The 21,006-nt window shown below is 49.3% G+C and overlaps 1 protein-coding gene across 1 annotated transcript; it reads left to right on the top strand.

The window, feature by feature from the left end:
* Positions 1 to 8,134: 8,134 nt before the first annotated feature.
* Positions 8,135 to 20,126, top strand: LOC129341757 (uncharacterized). The gene is made up of 9 exons (XM_054997120.1): positions 8,135 to 8,201; positions 10,262 to 10,474; positions 12,493 to 12,609; positions 14,262 to 14,363; positions 14,632 to 14,754; positions 16,201 to 16,293; positions 16,734 to 16,826; positions 18,967 to 19,031; positions 19,912 to 20,126. Exons 2-9 carry the CDS (start codon positions 10,348 to 10,350, stop codon positions 19,918 to 19,920), a joined length of 729 nt encoding a protein of 242 aa, XP_054853095.1. The 5' UTR covers positions 8,135 to 8,201; positions 10,262 to 10,347; the 3' UTR covers positions 19,921 to 20,126.
* The last annotated feature ends 880 nt before the right edge of the window (positions 20,127 to 21,006 follow it).

Raw genomic sequence — 21,006 nt, 5'->3', positions numbered from 1 at the left:
TCTGTAACCAAGCCAGACAGCACTGGGGTAAGAGGTGCCTACAAAAATGGTAACTCTTCTCCCCATTGTATATGTGTATATACATTTATGTTAGCAATGTTTGATGTACAATGGGTGATCGCCTACATTAATCAGGAATCAGTGATGTTAGATTTCTGGAAATTTTGAAGCCATGAGGAAAAAACATTTTTCCTGTTCCCCCCCCCCCCCAGAAAATAATAAAAATTGGGGCGGGGGGCTGAAATATATGCTATTTCTTTATCAAACCTGCTTTTATTTTACTGGTTTAACATCATAAAATGCATTACTTATAACTTATAATATAAAACTGTCTCATTTGGCATATTAAGGAAAGTATGAAAATATTGATGCCTTCATTTTCTATAAGTAAAATTGCAAATATACCCAATACAACAGAGAGTTACGAACTGCTTCACTTTGTGCTACTGTAGCACATATATCCTTGTTTTTGCCATCTGAGAGGCAGGATAAAATAAAAGCTGAAAGGAGAAAACACACATTTTGTAGTAAGCAAGAGCCCGTGTATTGATTGGATAAAAACAGTTTCATTTAGTCACAATAGGACTAGAGCCAGATTTGTATATAGAGTTAAAATTATAACACTGAAATAATTGAACTCTTCAATGGAGTTATCACACATAACATAGCATATTCAGGGACAAAATTAGTCCCAATTAAATGATAAATATATCTTTGAAAATATTGTATGTGTATATTATACGTAGGAATTATTCTCTAATGCTGTAGATTCTTACATTTTTAAAAAAATCTCCATACTTTAGATTTTAAGTGAGAGAAACCTTCATTCAGAGAGCATTTCACTCATTCAAAAGAGAAAATATATCATGAGAGGTCCCCCCCAACAGTGTTCCCCCAAATTTCCATTTTTTTCCATTTTCCACTGGCAAAACAGAAGAGGAAGTCCTCAGGAGGGAAAGAACAGACATTTGTGTGTATGCATGGAGTCTCCCAGATTTCCTCCCAGACCTTGTCATCCTAGAATAAAGTCTCATCTAATTTTTCTTAATCAACTCCACTCTAATGTCCAAAATGATTTCCAGCCAGGCATTTTAAAAGCTTGAACACACATATACAAAACCGTTCTATTATTGCAAGCAGCACTTGGAGGCTCTCCAAGGACCAGGCCTGGTGATTTATGTGACTATGACACACAATTTGGCTTTGAAAGACCTGACAGCAAAGGAGAAACTGGGATAACCTAGGTGAGAAAGGGGAGACCTTAACATGACCCCCTATAGCCTAGATACAAGGGGGCAGTCTTTCCTCCTTGCTGGCATTTTAACCTAAGCATTGAACTTATCACATGATGGATTTCTAAGAAAATGCATACTTCAGGCAAAAACAGTTCAGGGCCTTGAGGCGTTAAATCTAGCATCCCAATCCATGCAATACCTTTTATTATGACCAGTCCAATGACACGTAACAATATGCAAGCTTTCAAGTCTCATGCCAGTACCCACACACACACACACACACACACACACACACACACACACACACACTCAATTTATCAATTAAGCCTAGGAAAATGAGGAGCTGGATCAGATCTTGCAGAGCTAACTCGGACATCTGGAAGCAGGAAGAAAAAAAGGAAGCGCTGGTGTAGGAATGACTGTAAGTGCATGACTTGGCCAGCAATGCTAGACGTGACCTGTGGCCTCATATTAAAGGCCAGTCTGCCCTCTGCATGGCCCACTCCCAAGGTTGTGACTTTTCTCCCTGGCTCAGGTGGGCACAGTACCTCTGCCAAGGAAGGGTGGAGTATGACCTTCTTGGTGCCTCTGCCTTGCCGATTTCCTGCTTATGTGGATTCCCAATGGGCTGATTTCTGCCTGTTCGTGTGGCTTTCCTGGGCTTGGAAGTTTTGGAAGCCACCAGAGACCCTGAGCTGCAGTTCATTGTTATGTTATTTTCCTCTGTGAAAGTCAGCAGTGACCTGTTTCTTTCTGACGGCACTGATGAATCTGGAAATGGGTCTGAGGTGTGTGAAACAGCCATACAACATCTGGAGAGAGTGGTGGGGTTTTAGAAAACTGCATTTTAAAAAAAGAATCCCCATCAGTCATGTCTGCCAGGGACTGACACCTTCCTATACAAATAAAGTTTGGGGGCTTTCACTGTTGTTGCTTGTGTTTTTCAAGGAAAGAAAAGAAATTGAAAAAAAGGGAGAGTTTTAATATTATAGCTAGTTTCAGATAGGTAACTGTGTGGGTCTGCAACAGAAGAGCAAGATTCGGGTACAGTTGCCCCTTAGAGAGCAGCTAGATGTCAAGAGTATAAGCTTCTGAGAGTCAATGCTCCCTTTTTCAGATCTTTGACTCCGGAAAGCTCATACCCTGGAAATCTACTTGGTCTCTAGGGTGCTACTGGACTCGAATATGGTGGGTAAGGAGCTGGAGTGTGGGCTGCCGAGCAACACAGGCTCCAGAATGGCTGCCCTCTGGAGTGGAGTTTCAAACCAGCCTTTAAGAGCGCACATTGGCAGGTGTCACTTTCTTCCCAGCCAACTCGTGTTAAAGCACAGGCATAAGCCCTGGCGGTCCAGCCCCTATCAGGTGGCAACCTTGCCTGGGATCAGGAAGGGAAAGGCCGGCCCTGTGAGGCGCAGCGCCTTCTCCGTCCCTAAAGCGCTGAGACCCTCGCGGCCAGCCGGAAGAAAGCTCAGAGCGGAGTGGAGCCCTTTGGCGGCGGGCCTGGCAGAGCCCGGGGGCAGCGAGAAAGGGCCGAAGCCCCTCGCAGGGAAGGGAGACCGGCTGCAGGGTGGAGGTCCCTCGGCTGGCTCGGCTCGGCCCGGCCCGGCCCTCCTGGGCATCCGCCAGCTGCAGAGAATGGCCGCCTGTCTTTGGGGCCGGGACGGGCATCCGCGCAGTACCAAGGGGGCGGGCGGGCGGGCACATCTGCTGCCGGCTGGCACCGCGCTGAGGCGGCCCCGCAGCTGCTCTGAAGCGAGCCTCAGTCCTCTCGCCGCCCGCGGGGCAAAGCTCCAGCTCGCACCTTTGATCCGCCTCCGCCGCCTCCCACCCCCGAGGGTAAGCCCAGGCCACCCACGCCCGGCCCCGAGGAGGCCTCCCGTCCCCGCCCCTGCCCTGGCCAGTCGCGGGTCGCGGAGCAGCTCTGGGGCAAGGGCGGCGGCTGAGACTTGAGAGGAGCGCAGGAACCCGGAGGGGGCGGGCGAGGGGTCCCGTCCCGGCAGAGCCCCCCCTCGCTCCGATGCAGCCGCCCCCACGGTGGACTAGCTCGCAAAGGCCAATGGGGACTCGGGGCTCATTCTGCCAAGCCAGGCTTTGCAGAGTCGGGCAAGGACATCGGGAGAGCGGCTGGAAAGAAGAGCGCCAGGCTCGGGATGTCTGGCGGGAAGCCGTCGGTCCTGCGCCTCCTTTGGAACGCTGCCTGTGTCGGGTTCGGGGCCGCTCACCCCAACGACGGGGCGGCAGTGCTGGAAACAGTGAGGGGAAGGGCAGGCCAAAGGATCGGGGTGGAGCACCTTCTCAAAGAAAGACTGAAGTGTTTGGGCCTTTTCAGTTTAGAGGGGAAAGACAGGGAGGGAACTTGACCAAGGTTTATAGCATGATGAATAGTGCGGAAATAGTAGCGGGGTGGGGGTGGGGGGGAGATTTATCTGCAAATGCTAGAGCCCTCGGCTAAAGGGGGTGGGGGAGGCAGTAGATTCAGGATAAGCAACGAGAAAAGAGATCTTCATACAAGACATATTGTTCTTATCCGGCTAGAGAAAGACACACTCAAGGTTTATGGGGTAGAAAAAGAGGGGTACAGCGAGAAGTTCAGGGCCCACCTGGAAGCCAAATGTCCTGGCCTGTGCTGCGGCAACAGTTCAATTTTTGCTTTCCAAAAGTGGTTCTCTTGCTTTTAATCACAAAGTGAAGGGGTTTAATATTCACTTTATGGACATACCAACCAGTGCAATCAAACTTCTGGCTAAAGCACCCTCAGGATGTCATTCAGTTTCAGAATTTTTTTTTAAATAATAAAGATGGAGCTATAAGGGAAACTGCACCAGTTGAACAGCTGCAGATGTTAATGACTCAAAGCCTTTATGATGGGGAGAGGAAACAAGCAACCCTCTGGCAGGATGGCCCAGCTTCCAGTCGCACTGACTTTTCTGTCTTGCATACAGAACTTTTGTTGAGGCTGCCCAAAATTATATTGCCCGCTCCCACATTGCTGATTCATCGCTTTGTGGTCTCAGCAGTGCTCTGACCAGTGATCTGGCTCCCAACCTCAAGTTTTGATGCATCAGAATTCCTCTCCAGCTGGAATATTATGTTGGCACTGGGTTCTAGTTAGGAAGGATTTGTGTGCACAGACTGTGAATGGGACTCTGGACCCTGATAGCTTAGGGACATCCCATCGCAATACTCCCATTGCACCAGCTGAGATCAGTGGCCTGTGGTGCAAAGACAACTTGGGGGTGCTCTCTAGGTTCCCTCTACTAGGCTGAGCCTGCCAGACAGACCGAGGCCTCTGAAGCACTTTGCCAGGTCTGGCTGCACTAGAAGTGGTTGCTTCAGGCTCCATTTCAGAGTTCTGGAAGCCATTCTGGGGTTTGTGGCTTACTTTGGGAAACATCTGGATGTTCTGAACCATTTGCCAAGCGGAATTGAGTGGCTCTGTCCACCCTTAACTGGTACACCCGTTTTCCTTCCTAGCTGGAAATGGTGCATGTAAGCACGCATGTGCATGTGCAGGCATGCACGCACACACACACATCTCTTTCATTTATCACAGGCAACGGTTCCTAGTGAGGATGTTTAGTTTTTAACCCTGTCATTGATGCAAGGTCTGCAATGATCCCAGAACAAAGAACATGTCAAGAACTGCCCACTGACAATTCACATTTCCCCAGAGTTGGCGTTCCCCACTTGACGAGCCCTCTCTGTTCTCTTTAGCTGCCGCTGAAGGAAGATGAACAACAGGCAATTACAAAGACACTCCTTGGGAGGGGGCTGCTCAGAGGAGTCTTTGTTCCTCTTTCTGAGGTTCTCCTACAAGAAACAGAGAGACAGCGGCCTCTGGTGGGGAAACCTCTCCAGGCACCTCCCACTGCAGGGCCCCTAGTAAAATCCTGCTTTTTAGGGCAAAAGTGCACAGGACTTCTTCTTTTTTTTAAATTATTTTCCAGAACATGTAATCTGCTCTTCCATATGCTCAGATGTCTAAGAAAGAGAAAACCACAATTAAAAGCCCTAAAATCAATAACTGGAAAACCACATTTAAAAAATATAATTTTTTGTAAACCAAAGATGTTCTTATCAGAAAATAAGAAGGGCCCTGCTGGATGAGACCAGTGATCTGTCTCGTGCAGCATCCTGTCTCCAGTTGGGCCACCCTTGGAGGGACAACAAATGGCACGGAGGCTGACGCCCCCCTGCCATGTTACCTCCTGGCAGTGGTATTACTGCCCCTGAATGTGGAGGTTCCCTTCAGTCCCCATGGCAAGTAGCCACTGAAAGGCCTCTCCTCCATTAATCTCTCTGATCCTCTTTTAAAAGCTGCCTGTATCTGTGGCCATAGCCACTTCCTCTGGGAGCAAATGCCACATTTTAATCACTTGTTTTGTAAAGAAGTATTTCATTTTGCCCATCCTGAACTGCCCATCAGTTTCATTGGATGCTTTCAGAGTCTAGTATTTTGGAAGAAGAGAAAAAGCTCTCTCTATCTACTTTTTCTGTTCTGTGCATAATTTTGTAAACCTCTATCATGTCCTCCCCACCCCAGTCATCTCTTTTCTAAACTGAATAGTCCCAAACGCTTCTGCCTTTTCATGTAGGAAAGGTGATCCAACCCCCTAATCTTCTTGGCTGCCCTCTTCTGTACTTTTCCCAGCTCTGCAACAGTCAGAGTCCAAGTGAACTGCACTGCTGATGAAAGAAAGATGGCCAACTGATCCCAAATCTGCCAGCTCATGTGTCTCTAACAGCAGTTTGGCAGTAGGAAATGCCAACAGTGACCCCTGCTGGGGTTTTCAAGGCAAGAGACTAACAGGGATGCTTTGCCATTGCCTGGTTCAGTAACCGTGTCTTCTTTGGAAGTCTCCCATCCAATTACTAACCAAGGCTGACCATGCTTAGATTCTGAGATCTGATGAGATGAGGCTCACCTGGGCTGTCCAGGGCCATTTCCACACAGCTTACCTGCAGCCGGGCCATGCCGCAATGTTGTGGATTGTGCTGGGGAAAATGCAAAATATCATGTTTCCCCCGGCACGATCCGCGACATTGCGGCATGGCCCAGCTGCAGGTAAGCCGTGTGGAAACGGCCCAGGTCAGGGCAACAGCAGTTCAGTGAGCAGCTTTTCTGAGTATGGTCATAATCTCTTAAGGTCTGTAAAGCAAACCACTCCACGGCGAGCGACCCACTGAAAAGCTGCAGCCTTCTGTGAAAAGCCAGTCGAGACAAGCAGACCTGACCCCCTTTCTGTCCGACGGTCAATTCATCCTGCAGAATTGCTTCTTTTAACTCCTGGCAATTGTTTACACGTGCTGTGGCTACTTCTGGAAATGGACCCATTTATTTTTTTTAAAGGGCTTCCATCATTCTCAAGATGAAATGGGAACCAATGGCTGGAATCACCCTGTCCCAGGTGAGTTTAATAGGCCTGATGTTATTTGGGGCGAACGAAGGCACAAGCCTACAGTGAGATGAATCTGGGCCAGTTTTCCTCTCTGCTACAAGCATAATGCCCTTATTACTAAAACACACTTTTCAGTGGAGTTAATACACAACGCTGCACACAAAAGCGCATCTGTCATTTTATATCAGGCTTTTAAGGAGCATCTCCTGATCACATCAAGGACCGCCACGTTCCATTAGTTAAAAATTAAGGCCCTTCCACTCCCCTCTGGTTATTTTATTCATGGGCTGAAAGAAATAATTACAGGGGACTTGTTGTGGTCCTCGAGCACTTTAAATAAGAGAAAAATGCCAATGTTATCTAATAATTGGCATTGCTGTCCTTTTGCTCTCTCTGCATAGACACAGTCAAGTCACAACCGAGTTACAGCAACCCCAGCAAGGGGCTTTCAAGCCTCCTGAGAAGCCGAGGTGGTTTGCCATTGTCTTCCCCTGCAGAGTCTCCCTTGGGGGTCTCCCATCCAAGTACAGACCCTGCTTAGCTTTATGAGATCGGATCAGATCAGGGTATAGCATGCTGCCCCTCCCGTTTTCTCCCTCTTTGGGGAAATAATTGAGCTCCTCTCTGGCAGAAGTGCCCTGAAAGAGACAGAGCCCCCCCCCCCCCATTCCAGGAGAAAAGTGCCCACGGAGACACTGGAGGCTGTTGCCACCCAGGAGCGGAGTCCCACTTTCACTTCTAAGGTGGACAGGAAAGCCAAAGGCAGCCCTTTGAAATGGGCATTGAGCTGCTGACCAGTGTAAGTTTTCTGTGCAAATGAGAAATGTGAGGGAAGCAAATGGCAGCGGTAGCCTGGCTTCTGCAAACAAGCTCAGGACTCTGGAAACGGGGACCACAAAAGCTCTTTAATTAGTGGGGGGGGGGAGGCACTTCGATGCCCCAGGAAGTCGCCGAACGTCTATGGGGGCCTCCTAAGTGGCATTACGGCTCCTTTGGAGTCTGGCTGGTGTCACTTGAGAACAATAATAGGATGTCGAAAGGAGCCATTTTTAACGAGACGGCTCCTCCAGTCCATTTCGCTTTGCTGCTAGAGTTACAGGAAATGCGGGGAACGCAGCATCCCATGGAAGTGCTGGACCGGAGACCGAGCGCGAGCACCAGCCGGGGACGGGTTCGCACCTTGCTCGTCCGGGGCTGGACACGGGCCGGCAATCTGTCCAGTTTCTGGCAAGCCGAGCACCTTTCCCATCAGCGCGCTCGCCGAGTCTTGGCTTCTGGGTGTGGACGTGCGAAGGGGCCTCCAGAGGCCGCGGGAAGGAATCTGAGCCCTCCGCGCCTCCTTGGCTCCGGCATCCTCGAGGGTGGGGCATCCCAGCAGAAGCAAACTTCTGAGATTGCCCGTCGGTGCGTGGCCACTGGGCCCGGAAATCCAGCGGGACACGCAGCGGGGCTGCATCTTCTCCGGCCGGGCTCCCTCCTGGCTCCAGGCAGCTCCATTCCCGCACCCCCAGAGTCTCGCCTGCTTCTGGGACGGGCGCTCATCAGCTATCTGACAAGACAGCTTCAGGTGGGTGGCCGGGCTGGTCCGCAGACGAGGAGCAAGATCCGGATCCAGCAGCCCCTCAGAGACCAACTCGCTTTCCAGGGTATGAGCTTCGGAGAGTCAAAGTCAGATCTGTCGACGGGAGCTTTGAATCTCGAAAGCCGACACTCTGGAAACATAGTTGGCCTTTAAGGTGCTCTAGGAGCCGGGCTTTGTTCCGAGAAGGTTGGTGGTCCCCTGGAAAACGGCGCCTGCTTGCTGGACTGCCAGGAATAAAGGCCTAAAGGCGACCGCGCCGTCAGAGGGCCGTTGGGTCGCCCCTGTGCGGGATCCGGCCTTGTTTCTGGGCAAAAGAAACAGCTGTGAGTAGATTGGGGGTGGGGGTCTTATCCAAGGCCTTTCAGTGGCAGGCCCGGTGGAAGGCAAATCCCCGAGATCTGTGGGCAGAGAAACCAGAGTGAACAGCAGGATTGGAGTCTGGTGATACCTTGGAGAACAACAAGCTTTTCAGGGTCTGAGCTTCCCAGACTCAGAGCGCCCTTTCTTGCGAGGATTGAAGATTGATTGTGGCTGAGAGGCCAGACGCAAACGTTTGAGCGGCACAGAACGCTTTGTCGGCCTTAGTCAGAGGAAATCTTTTTCAAAAATCAGAAGTGCAACAAACAAACGCGCCCTGCTGCCCTGGCAGGCCGGTGTTCGTCCGGCTGTGTGCTGCTTCCAGAGGAGGAGCGGGTTTGAAACCGAGGGGGGAGGGGGTTGAGAGGCTTCCACCATCTTCAAGCCCATGGGGAGCAGAGGGCGGCTGGCGGTGTCTCTTGGGCCTCTAAGTCCTGGCTGAGACCTGCTGATGCGCCAGGCTGGACTGCCCTCGGGTCGGGTCGGGTCACCTTCCCCCCGAACTGGTGAGCGCACCGTCTGGGATGCTCCACCGGGGGTTCTTTGGTCCGGTCCGCCATGTTGCACAAGCCTCAGTCGGGCCCCGCTCCGAGCCACAGATTGCCGCCTGGGGGCATCTGGTGGCGCCTGGCGGGCCTTCACCCCCTGCTCGAGTGATGCCAACGTCTGCGGGTTCTGCCGGGAGCGCAAGCGCGCCCTCGGGCTGAGGCGCCCTTTGCCAGGCACTGGGGGGCATTGCTTGGTTGTGTTGCAGCCCCCAGAGTTCGGCCTTAGTTGTCTCCGCAGGTGGAGATTTGCTCCTGCCTCGAGAAAACCGAGGCTGTTTGTTCCTCCTGGGTAACAGATCTATGTCGAATTACTATCTGCAAAGCGGGCCAGGCCTGGACTCTGTACTGTGTACATTTCCAATGCAACTTTGTGTACATTTTCAAGTACCGTTTTCCGCTTTCCTTGGGGGCTGCGGCGGGGGCGGCTGTTGCGACCAGGCGAGCAAAAAGAGGCGAACCGCAGGAAAAACTCCTTCCAGCTCCTCGCTCCTTTCTCATATCTGCAAATTGGTTGTTTCTTGGACCCCTGTTATAAACCTCAACAACTGAGGAATGCATCCTGGCAGAAGCTGCGAGTGGAACGATGAGTGGAAGAAAGCCCGGAAAGAAGAGAGCGGAAGTCTCAGTGTTTCTGAAAACTTTAGGCAGTATTTTAATATACACACTCACTGAGCGTTGTTTATTGTGCACATGATACTGTTTTTATTTCACTATTGTTTGTATTGCTTTTTTAACATCCTATACTGGCCTCTGTTTTGCATTGTTTTCTAATTCTGGGGTCTGCCTCGAGTCTTAATAAGAAAGGCAGCCGTAAATGAAGAAAATAAAATAGTTATTTATTTCATTTTTGCTCTATCTTTCTCACTAAGATTCAAGGCGGATTACAAGCCTTGTTCAAGTTAAGTTCAATCGAAACAATATAATACATGCAATAAATACCGCAGTAACACTGCACTGGGAAATTAGAAAATTATTTATTTACTTCCTTGATAGTCCACCTTTCTCACTGAGACTCAAGGCAAGGCCCCGGGGGAATGCCTCCTCGGCCCCTAATTTGGCGTTCCGATTCTGACCATCCAATCTCAGGCAAATTAGCTTCGGGGCCTTCGGAGAATTTCTTTCTTTCCATTTTTCCTCTAGTGCTGCTGTGGACGACCTTCCAACTTGGAGAAGGAGCAGAGGGAGCCTAGGACGAAAGCGGCGCTGCCCCTTTGCGCTCTTCCGTAATGCTGCAAGCTCCAGAGACTATGCAGGCTTTGACGTCCGCACCGTGGGGTTTCACAAGTGGGGATACATCCCAGAAACTTCCAGCCGGGTCCCAGAGTTCATTTGTCTCCCCACCGAAAGATCTTCGTAAGTGGCAGAGACTGGCAGGGAGAGTTTGCATATGGGGCAGAAAATTGGGGCGGGGGGAGCGCAGAGATGGGATGGGGATTGACTGACTGTCAAAAATGGTGCTGAACTCTGACCTGAGCCGTTAGGGCGGAAACTCTGAATCCCTTGCAAAGCTGAGGGTAGTTAAATCCCTGGGTCACAGTGAGGGTTAATTTTAATCGTTTGTTCGCTCTTCGCCGGGGTGGAGGCGATTCTCTCTTAGCCCTCCCCGTGCGAGTCGAAGGAACAGGCGGGCTGCAAAACCGCGCGCCACAATTAGTCAGCCTTTTGAGGAACTGCAGGACTCGGCCGTCTTTGTTGGACTTCTAACACTCCGCAAGGGCGGCGCGGTAGTTTTGCATTTGTAGAAGGCGTGGGAACCTGATCTTAGAGCGCCCCCTACTGGACATGCGCAAAACAGCTTAGAGTTCACTTTCATCCTGTGCAGCAAAAATTAACAGGAATCCCGTCGCTCCTATTTCTTTTCACCCACCGGATGCCGAATCGTCTCTTGGGGGGTTGGATGCATTTGGCATTCACCAGCAGTATGCTGTTGGACACACTTCCTGCATGCATCTGACTTACATGAGTCACACTACACTGAGCACTTCCTTCAGTCCAATGCTCGACAGTGTCTGCAGTTTTGTAGCAGCTCAAAAGAGTATGCTGGTCCAAATTTCTGCCTCTCCTAATTCTAAAAAGATTTTTGTTCCAGAAAGTTAGTTTTGTGACAAAATATAAGAAGCACCATGTTTGGCTCTACTGCAGCCCCCCTGATCATCTCTCCTTCACACTTTTCTGATTTTCTGGTTTTCTGTTTGGAAAGGGACGAGGCGGGGGGGGCGGGGTCTGGCCCTTAATTCTATGTCCTACCATCCTCTTTCTCAAACAGCACTCTGTTACTTTTTCATCCACCAAAAGCAAGATCCACCTCTCCTGGAAGTTAACTGCAACCGCCTCTCACACTTCTCTTAATACAGCTGGATTGCACCTAATATGTTCTGGTGTTAACAGGGCTTTTTTTCTGGGAAAAGAAGAGGTGGAACTCAGTGGGTTGCCCTCGGCAAAAATGGTCACATGGCTGGTGGCCCCGCCCCCTGATCTCCAGACAGAGGGGAGTTTAGACTACCCTCCGCGGTAGTCTAAACTCCCCTCTGTCTGGAGATCAGGGGGCGGGGCCACCAGCCATGTGACCATTTTCAAGAGGTTCCGAAACTCCGTTCCACCGTGTTCCAGCTGAAAAAAAGCCCTGGGTGTTAATATGATAACCTCTTTTTTTAAAAAAAAAAATCTGTGCCCTGACTTGGAATATTGCAATTGCTATCAAGGCCATTGTGGACAGATTTTGAAGTATGCTTTTGTGAGGGCTGAATGTGCCTTGGTTATGAAGGATGCTCTGATGTCTCTCTGAAGTTAATCTTGGTCCTAAATGAAACACTTGAATGAAGCTGGCACTCCAGAAACAGGGTGTACCGTCCTGTCAGTGTCAGCTGCCCAGTTTGCCCTAGAGAGAGTCTTCTCGAGAGACGCCAGCCATTCAGTTATTCTGCCAGGTGCTAGAGGATGCCACTGTATGCAATCAGGAGGGGAAATCTGTTTTTGTGTGTGCATCCCAGTGATGCTGTACTAATTTTCAGCCTGCCAGTCATCAAGGTGTCTGGTTGCAGCTTCTACTTCTGCAGTTCCAGCAGTGCAGGAAGTTGGAACAACTCATCCTTGCTGAGCTTGCCAAGTAGGTATCCTGGGCTTCTAGGCCAGCCATGCACCAGGTTATTTCCACTGTTTCTGATTTGCCACAGTTGTTCTCATGCACACAACAGTCACAATCCTGAGAAAATCAGTCATGCCAAATTCCTGATTCTTCCTGGCTCTTTTAATGAAATTGGGTCCTTATTCAAGAAATGGGGAATTCTAGGAACTCCATTCTGCAGGGCGTTGTCTTCTTTGTTGTTTTGGAGTGGGTTTTTTTAGCTTGTTCTTTTGCCTTCATTCTCCAGGTCTCTCAATGGCATTGGAGGATTCGTTACGGATTTCTGTCTCTGCTCTCGTGTTTGCTGCCTTCTGTGGACTGGGAATACTGATGCCTTTTTGTCAGCCACAAAAGCTTAGAATTCGTGAGTAAGGGGTTCCATGAGTTGGGCCAATGCTTGAGTAGTGGATTTCTCCCCTTCTCTTTTCAGATTGCACAAACCCAGGTTCACTGGTGACCTACAGAAAACAAGTATGCAACCAATCCTTAATCCTGGGATTTTACTACCACCAGCCTGCTGATTGGTTGATAGAGAGATAGGCAAAGCCCGTCTGTGGTTGATATGTGTCTGAGTGTGTGTGCCTAATAAGCATGGAGGTTGATTTGTGCATCTGTGACTGTGTGAGTATGAGCCAATGGGAAAGGGAGAACACGGTACTTGACTCTGCTAGATCAGCTTCAAAGCAAACCAGGGAATCAAATTTCCAAAAGGTTCCATAAAAGAAATTTTCCATCTAAACAAGAAACAGAGGGAAGGGAGGCTATTTGGTTTCCCCATAAAAAGGGAAATGGATGCAATTGCCTTCCAAACATCAAAGGGGTTCTTACAGATCCCCAGTGTGCATAAGAAGTTGTCCTTTGGCAGACCTTCATAAAGGCTTCATCAGCTCCAGTGTATTGATTTATTCCACACCTCCACCTTGTGCTGAGATTCAGCAGTACTGGACAATTGCACCCAGTATCCTCGCCTGGGCTCAGGCGAGTAGTATGAAGCAGCTCGTGCAGGTGCTCTCCACCAGCCTCTTGCAAGGATAAAAGTTTTCAGCATTGTGTCACCCAAAATCCAGTTCTGAAATTGCTTCTCTGTCTACCACATTGTATCCCAGAGGTCCGGGATCTGGCATAGGGTTGCCAACTCCTGGTTGGGAAATTCCTGGAGATTTGGGGGGGGGTGGGATCTGAGATGGATAGAGTTTGGCAAGGGGAGGGAGCTCAGCAGGGATGTGACACCATAGCATCCGCCCTCCAGAGCTGCTGTTTTCTGCAGGAGAACAGATCTGTGTAGCCTAGAGATCAGTTGTAATTCTGGGAGAACTCCAGGCCCCAGCTGGAAGTTGGCAAACCTACCCTGGCAGTTTCTCCATGCTCCTTGAACTCTGCTCTGTGGGCTTACGAAGTGGCCGCTGTTATTTGCTAACGATGATTCCTTCTCCTGCTTTAAGAGAGAGTTTTGCCTAGCGGAAGAACCTGTTGCATCAGGGCAGGAGCCTTGTGCTGGAGGAAGGCACAACAATTAAGACCCGTGGGAGGGACCCAAGCCACTCATTCTCACAGCCATGCCAGCCAGCCAAGCTCATGATGGAGAGCACAGCCAGCCCTAATCCTTGTGAGTGGTGGGCCATTATGGCTGACCCTCAAGGCTACTGCTTTCTTTGCTGTGCTCTCTAGACCCCTCCCCACAATTGCTGCCAAGGTCTGTTGCCTAGATTGGCACCTCCTTCTTGCACCAGAGTATCTGGACTTCCATCCTTCCTTTGCCCTTGATGGTTCCTCAGTAGAAGAGCCATGCACAAGGATGGTGCTGGAACAGGAAGCCTTGTCCATCTGCTGCTACCTTCACAGACTGTAGCTGGCCAGGTATCCATCTGGACTTTTTTTGCTCATTGTAATGGAGCAACCGCCCTTGCATTTGCCAATAGGGTGCCACCCAGACTGTAAACTATGGATGCTCTTTCTAGGGTTAGCACAACCCAGTTCTCAGCAAGAATGACAACACAACATTCTCTTGTTTTCTAGGGGGGATGGCCTGGCGATGGCTCGGCATCTATGCAAATGGACTAGTGTGCTTGGCTTCTCTGCTGGTCCTTGTGGCCCTCCTGCTCTGGATTTACGACCAAGGTGAGTAGTTACTGGTGGGTGGATTGCACAGCACAGGGAATGCCTGAGTCAACAGAACCCTGGGTCAGGTCCATACACATTTTACATGCCAGTGTTTGCACCACCAGCCTTGCATGGTCTGTAGTGAAAAGCAAGCTTCTAGTCCTCGGTGCAGCAGGACAGATCTCTCTTCCTGTACCTTATTCCCATTGGGCAGCCAGTCACATCAGAAACGTTGAATTATGAAGGGACTGTTGGGACATCTTAAATGTTGGCATCTTCCTCCCAGGACTCTCTGCTGCCCTCATTCTGCCCATCATCCTCCTCGTCTATGTGTTGATGGTCACCTTGCTGTTAGTGGTCACTCTCATATTCCAGCTGGACATCCTTCATCAGGTCACAGACAAGGCAGGTCAGTCATTCAAACTGGGAGACCTTTTAGGAATGTCACGTGGCGTCCTCTGGAAGGGCAGGGGGAGGCGTCTTTCTGCATGGAAGCCACCCTGTCTACTCTAGAGCAAGGCTTTGCAGCCCCTTGCATTGCACCCTCTTTTTTTCTCCTCCTCCTCTACTAGAATATGGGGGGCACGCAAAGGAGCTGACGAGCAGTAGATTCAAGACACAAAAGAAAGTAGTTCTTCAAACAAGCCATTAATTAACCTGTGAAATTCACAGCCCTGTGATGCAATGATGGCTGCTGGCATATGTGGCTTTAAAAAGGGATGAACCAAAATTGTACCAGAAAGTTCCATCAGTGACTATGGCCATGCTTAGATGGAACCTCCATGTCCAGGAGCAGTCTACTTCAGAATAACAGTTGTAAGAGAGGGGCAATAGTAGGAGGGTGATTTGGCCAAGCAGCCTCTGCTCATGGGGCTTCTGGGGGGCATCTGGTTGGCCATTGTTGGAAACAGGATGCTAAAGGAAATGAACTGTTAGGTTGCTTCCACAGTGGGTGTTTGGCCTGGCTTTGGCATGGTTGGGAAGTGGGAGGGGGTTCCCACTTGCACACAGCTTTTTCCTGGCTTCCTTGCAATCTTTCCTAAACTTGCCATACCGATAATTTTGTTAATGATCAGAGCAAAGCCAGCATGGCTGCCATGTGGGTGGGAAAGTCCAGGTCTCTACCAGTCCCACCCACATCAGCACCTGTTTCCCTGTTCCCATCTCCTGTGGCAGCCCCTCTCCCCACGTGATCCTGAAGGGCTTTTTACATTTTTAAAAATTGTAATAATGCAATTTCTCAATTACTATTTTAAAAAAACCTGGAAGCCCCCCAGTCTCATGAGCAGGGTGGCCACTACAGGGAACTGGAGCAGGGAAAATTCAGGGAAACCCACCACATGGAAGCCTCATTGCAGCTGTGCTTAATCAGCAGCTGCAGCAGAAATGAGAAAATCCTAGGAAATCATCACTGTATGGAAGTCAACTTAGTCTGGTCCTGTGCAGTCCCCTGATGTCCTTATGTGCTTGCAATCACTCTCAGACCTACTGATATCTCCTGGGGATATTTCTCCCCTGCAGCCCCAAGCTCCAGGGGCTGCACATTGAGCTCTCCTTTCACAGAATCATAGAACTGGAACCAGAAAGCTACTTAGTTTAATGAAGTTCCATGACATGCCCCCTCTCCATGAATTAGCCAATTCATCCTCGACCACCATGTACAGAAAGGTTTGTGAGACTGCAGTGAAGCATCCTAGCAAACCAGGAAAGGCAAAATCCAGCTCCAGGTCATCTCTGGAGTTGCTCGATGCACCACTAAAGGATTGCACTGGAGTATCTCTGGCTTATTACTTTGAGTTTCCTTTTGGCTCCTAAAGCCATTATCTTCTCTTTCTCTCCCCACTTCCTTTTCCAGGACAACGCCTGTTGAACTTCACCACCCCTGGAGGGATGATCTTGATTGTTGTGACATCCAGTCTGCTCATAAAGCAGATTTATTTGCTCCAAGGTGAGATTTGCTTCTTTCCTGGCTTGATGATACACCTGTGATTTATGGAGACTTGTGGTTAGATCAAGAGATGTCAGCAAAGGGATGTTAGCATTGGAACCCTTGCTACGGAAACGGAAGGGAGTTTCACTGCCAGATGAGTTCTGAGCAAAGGCCAAGTTCTATTATGGGGCCATCTGGTTTTAGAAACCATCACCCATTTCAGAATGGGGCCAATGTGGTTCTGCAAATGCCAATGTCTTTATCTGCAGGGGGGCATGAACATAACCCACATCTGACAATTTGCAGCATAATTTTAAAAAAAAATAAACTTCAAACCCCAGGCCAGGTTCCCCATGGGGCATTCAACAAAACTTCTAGTCTATATGTAGCTGTATGTCAATATGTTTGCAAAACCATTAAATATGCTCTGAGATTTGTGGGTTTTTTCTAACATACAGAGAAGGGGACTGCTGAGCCAGTTGACCTAACAGCTGTCATAGCTGGAACATCTGGGATCTCTCTCCTTCCACTAGTAGTTATCAAAGTGTTCTGTAAGTACTTCTGTTACCTGGTCTCTCTGTGGCTCCCGAGAAGGATTGGCTGTCAAAATGTTTTTTCTGTTTCAAGGGCAAAAGAAGTAACCCCTGGCAATGAGTGACAATGGTACATGACAGATCCATTATTGGATTCCTATGTTCTGGTTTTCAGTCACAGGAAAAATGGTGGGACAAATGGGATCTGAGAAGTGGCATTGGAGTGGGGTGAGGGTGGTGAACTCTTCCACCCTTTACCACTTTCCTGATCTAAATTACACACAGACACACCTCAAAACTGTTGTTTACCCCACTGGGAAAACATGCAGGGCATTTAGTGGGCAGTAGTTTCTCTCCAGCTGAACTCAGCATTCTTTTACCTTGGTAGAGACTATTTTGCCATGTGCCCTTCCTGAGATGCTCTTGCAGTTGAAGGCTGCCCGCATGCTGCTGTATAACAAATGAACGAGTAACATCAACATGAAGTAGATGCACCACCTGGCAAATAGCTATTCACTGCCAGAGGCCTGTAATTCAGCACATGTTGATATACAAGGGAGAGGGGAGGAGCGGACTGGAAGGAGCACACACGGCCACCCTCTGTCCACAGGCTCGAAGTACAATATGCCTGTGCAGGATTTCACTGGCACCTTTAAAGGCTGTAGGGCAAAGTGGGGAAATCCAGTCCTCTGCAAACCAAGAACTCAAGTGCCCCTTGATGCCATTTGAGGGGCGGCATCTGCCAGCATCCCCTCTGCCAGCGTCCCAGCAAAGCCCCTGGAAGTGCAAGGGGAATCCAAGGAGCCACGACTAGGGGCGTGCACCCAAAAAATATTCGGGTTTCCTGCTTCGGGTTTATCCAAAGCAGGAAAAAGTTTCAGAAAAACCTGAAATCTGAAACGGCATGCCACTTCGGATTCGGGTTTCTAAGTCGCTTCAGTGTGCTCCATAAAGATTTGAAGCATACTGAAATGACAGGGGAGGGGGAGAGGGGAGGCTCACCCCCACCCTTAAACTCTGACCCCCACCCCACTTCCTGGCCAGGCAGAAGGCTGGAGCCGCCGCCACACTGGCCAGCTGGCCACTGGAGAAAGCCTTCCCTGCCACTGTCGCCGTGGCCTGCTGGCGTGGCCATGTAGGCAGAAGGCCTTCTCTGCCAACACCGCTGTGCAGCCACAGCCAGCCTGGCCAGCTGGCTGACAGAGAGGGCCTTCCCTGCCGCTGCCACCACCACTGCACAGTTGTGCCCAGCAGAGAGGGCCACCACCGCTGCTACTGCTGCCGTCGCTGCCGGAGGCCAGCAGGGAGGCAGGAGGGCCGCCTCCTCCAGCACAGTGCCAGGTTAGTGGGGGGTGGGGGTAAGGGTAGGGAATGGGAAAGTTTAAAGGGCCTTGCTGCTTGCAAAAGGGCCCCTTAAACTTAACCCCCAGGGCCCCAAAGCTTCCTGAACCATTACAAATGCTTCTGGAAGCTTTGATTCGGGATTTTTGAATTGGGGCCAGCATGGCCCCAATTAGGAAATACCAAAGCTTTCCGAATTGGGCCCAATTCAGGTTTTTTACCCGAATCGGATACCCGAAGCGCACACCCCTAGCCATGATCCCTTGAGCCACGGGAAACCCTCTCTCTTGATGCAGAGCCATCTTCCAGGGGCTGCTCTCTTGACACTTGGGGATGCTGTGTGTGATGGAGGGGTTTTTCCCCTTCTGTGCAATGTATGAGACTGATGAGGTAAGTGGTCCAAATAATCCGTAATAGGATGCTAGTCCCTAGCATCTCATGATCATACTCTAGCTTGGCCAAGGAGTGGAATGGACTACAAAATTCAAAATCAAGCTGAAAAACTCTGTCGTCTGCCTCCTCTCTTCTCCTCACCACCATCCCTGATGGCAGCATTGCAACTTTTAGTTGTGCTACCCTCACAGGCTGTCCCTAACGGATCAATGTGCTGCAGACTTTGTCCTGAAATGTTGGCGTCACCTTGTCCAGGGGGTCTCTTCATCTAGAGCTGCTCAAGAGACTGGGGGTCTTCAATAGGGGCAGCTGTCACCTCAGTTGTGTCTGGCTCATGACTAGCTGCATTCATCACTGTGTGCCACTTTGTGGTTTTGAGTGGAAGCATGCAAAACCCACCCAATCCTATGCTGCTGTTTTTCAGATTGCATGGATCTAAGAAAGCAAGAAGTGGAAGAGCAAATTTCGCGAAGGGAAAAAGGGAAGGAGGTACAAGCCGTATCACAAATGGTCTGTCTCCAGGTTACAGACGGTCCAGTAATGAGCTGGTGGTCACATCCTGATTGTCATTATTTTAACTTCATGTCAGAGTTAAGGAAGCTCCAGCAACAGATAATAATGCTATCTGTTGCTCTTCATTGCACTACAGTGTTGCTCAGTTAATGCACAGGTGAAGCCCCTGCAGATGCTGAGATTATATATTTGAAATATTTATATGCCTGCTTTTCTTCTACTCAGATCAGGACCCGAATACTTTATGCACTACTAAACAGAGATTCCCTTTTGCCCGGAATCAAACTTAGGCAGATTAGTGATTCTGAAAAAGTCTAAATGATGAACGGTGTTGATGGGTGCATGCTAGGCTACAGAGAAGCAAGATGCAGGGAGGGGTTGCAATGAGCTGACTGGAAACTCTGTGTGTCTTTCCTTAAGGGAAGAAAGGCAAGCCATTGAGTAGGAATTGGTCACATTGCTGAGCCACCCCTTGCAATCCCTGCTGTCTTTTGTATTATTTCCAGAGCCCATTAACCGTCATGCTCCCTGAGCAAATTAATTAAATCTTCCATTCAGTGTAGCTGAGATGAGAAAGCCTCAGCAGGTAAGGACAGCCAATGTGCCCTTTTCTTTGCGAGGAGCAGTTTAGCACACTGAAAGCCCTGCCAGATAAGACAAATGAAAGGTCTTGCTGCACACTCAGCACTGAGATGTGGTTGAGGACAGATTCAGTGGGGATCGTCTCCTGCCCAGGTCCCAATGAAATGAATAGGAGCTGCACAGGGGAATAGGAGGAGAGCGTCCCAGCTGCAAGTGGTGTTGGGGGAAACTGCTCACAAGCCTTTCTAGTCACTCTGTTGTCTTTGAATTGCAGAATATCTGAGACACAATGAAACTGGGCCTCTTCTCCAGAACCTTCTTCTGTACTCCCTTGAAGACCAGAGGGGAGCATGTGTGCTCATGCCACGCTTGTCTTGTTGGACGTTCCAGGCTTTCCATGTAGACTCCCACTCCAATGCTTTCTAAAATGCTTGGGCACTGTAGCTGGTCAAAACCAGCTGGGTGTTCAGAATCCCACACAAGAACCAATAAAAGGCATTGAAAGGTCAGCCTCTCTTTCCCCTTTTCTCAATCGGTTGTCTTGTATTCCCATCTTGGCACAACGGTTTGTGTCTGGCAGACCTGTGTGGGGAGGGGGTGGCCTTGCGTCCCATTTATGTTGAAACAAGCTTACTACATTCCATGCATGCCACAAAAGGAAATGGTAAAAAAAATCCAAAACATCAGCAGTTTGAAACTGAAAGCAGACACTTATATGAATCCAAAAAAAGCAAATACAGGTTTTCAGAATTTTTTGAAGGAGAAAATGGAGAGGGAAAGACAAAGAGGGGAAGTAGCTGGAAGAAGTTTCACAAATTAGGGTGGCAGAATAAAAAAAATATATGAGGAAGAGCATACAAAGAATCAAAGGAAGAAAAGTAGAAGAGACCAAGACAAGGAGAGATTCTTTCATCTCAATAGATTTGGACCCTCTTCTAGATCATCTGTAGAGCCTCAGATTATTTTGCTTCCCATCTAACTTGAAACAGCTGGAATATCTTATTTGGGATGGGATGGAGTTAGACTGAAGCAGCAAAGGGACCAGATTGACAGTGCCAACCCAATGTGGTTACTCCAGTCTGACTTCACAGAAATCAATATTCTTAGCCTGGAGTGGCCCAGCATAGAATTGCACAGTCAGTCTGGGGTTTCAACCAGTGCAATCCTAAAGAGAGGTACTCCAGTCTAACACCTTTGATTTTAATGGGCTTAGACTAGAATAATTCTTTTTAGGATTGCACTGAGCAAGCAACCTCCCAGAAGCAAGGGAGGTTATTGTCTTCATCATACTTTGTATTGTGAGAGATATTTAAATTGTCTCTATTGAAGTCTGAATGCTGGCCTTTCAGTCTGGTGCAGCAAAGAGAGT

Source organism: Eublepharis macularius, chromosome 13, assembly GCF_028583425.1.
Source record: "Eublepharis macularius isolate TG4126 chromosome 13, MPM_Emac_v1.0, whole genome shotgun sequence".
Lineage (NCBI taxonomy): Eukaryota > Metazoa > Chordata > Lepidosauria > Squamata > Eublepharidae > Eublepharis > Eublepharis macularius.
The sequence above is the reverse complement of the archived record's forward strand: the minus strand, read 5'-3'. Positions and strand labels throughout refer to the sequence as shown.

What these genes read in the sequence shown, in the direction of transcription:
- LOC129341757 (XM_054997120.1), top strand. Translation starts at nt 10,348, where the DNA reads ATGCTGCAAGCTCCAGAGACTATGCAGGCTTTGACGTCCGCACCGTGG. An exon ending in CTCCCCACCGAAAGATCTTC is followed by an intron (nt 10,475 to 12,492) that starts GTAAGTGGCAGA and finishes TTCATTCTCCAG; the next exon opens with GTCTCTCAATGGCATTGGAG. An exon ending in TCAGGTCACAGACAAGGCAG is followed by an intron (nt 14,755 to 16,200) that starts GTCAGTCATTCA and finishes TTCCTTTTCCAG; the next exon opens with GACAACGCCTGTTGAACTTC.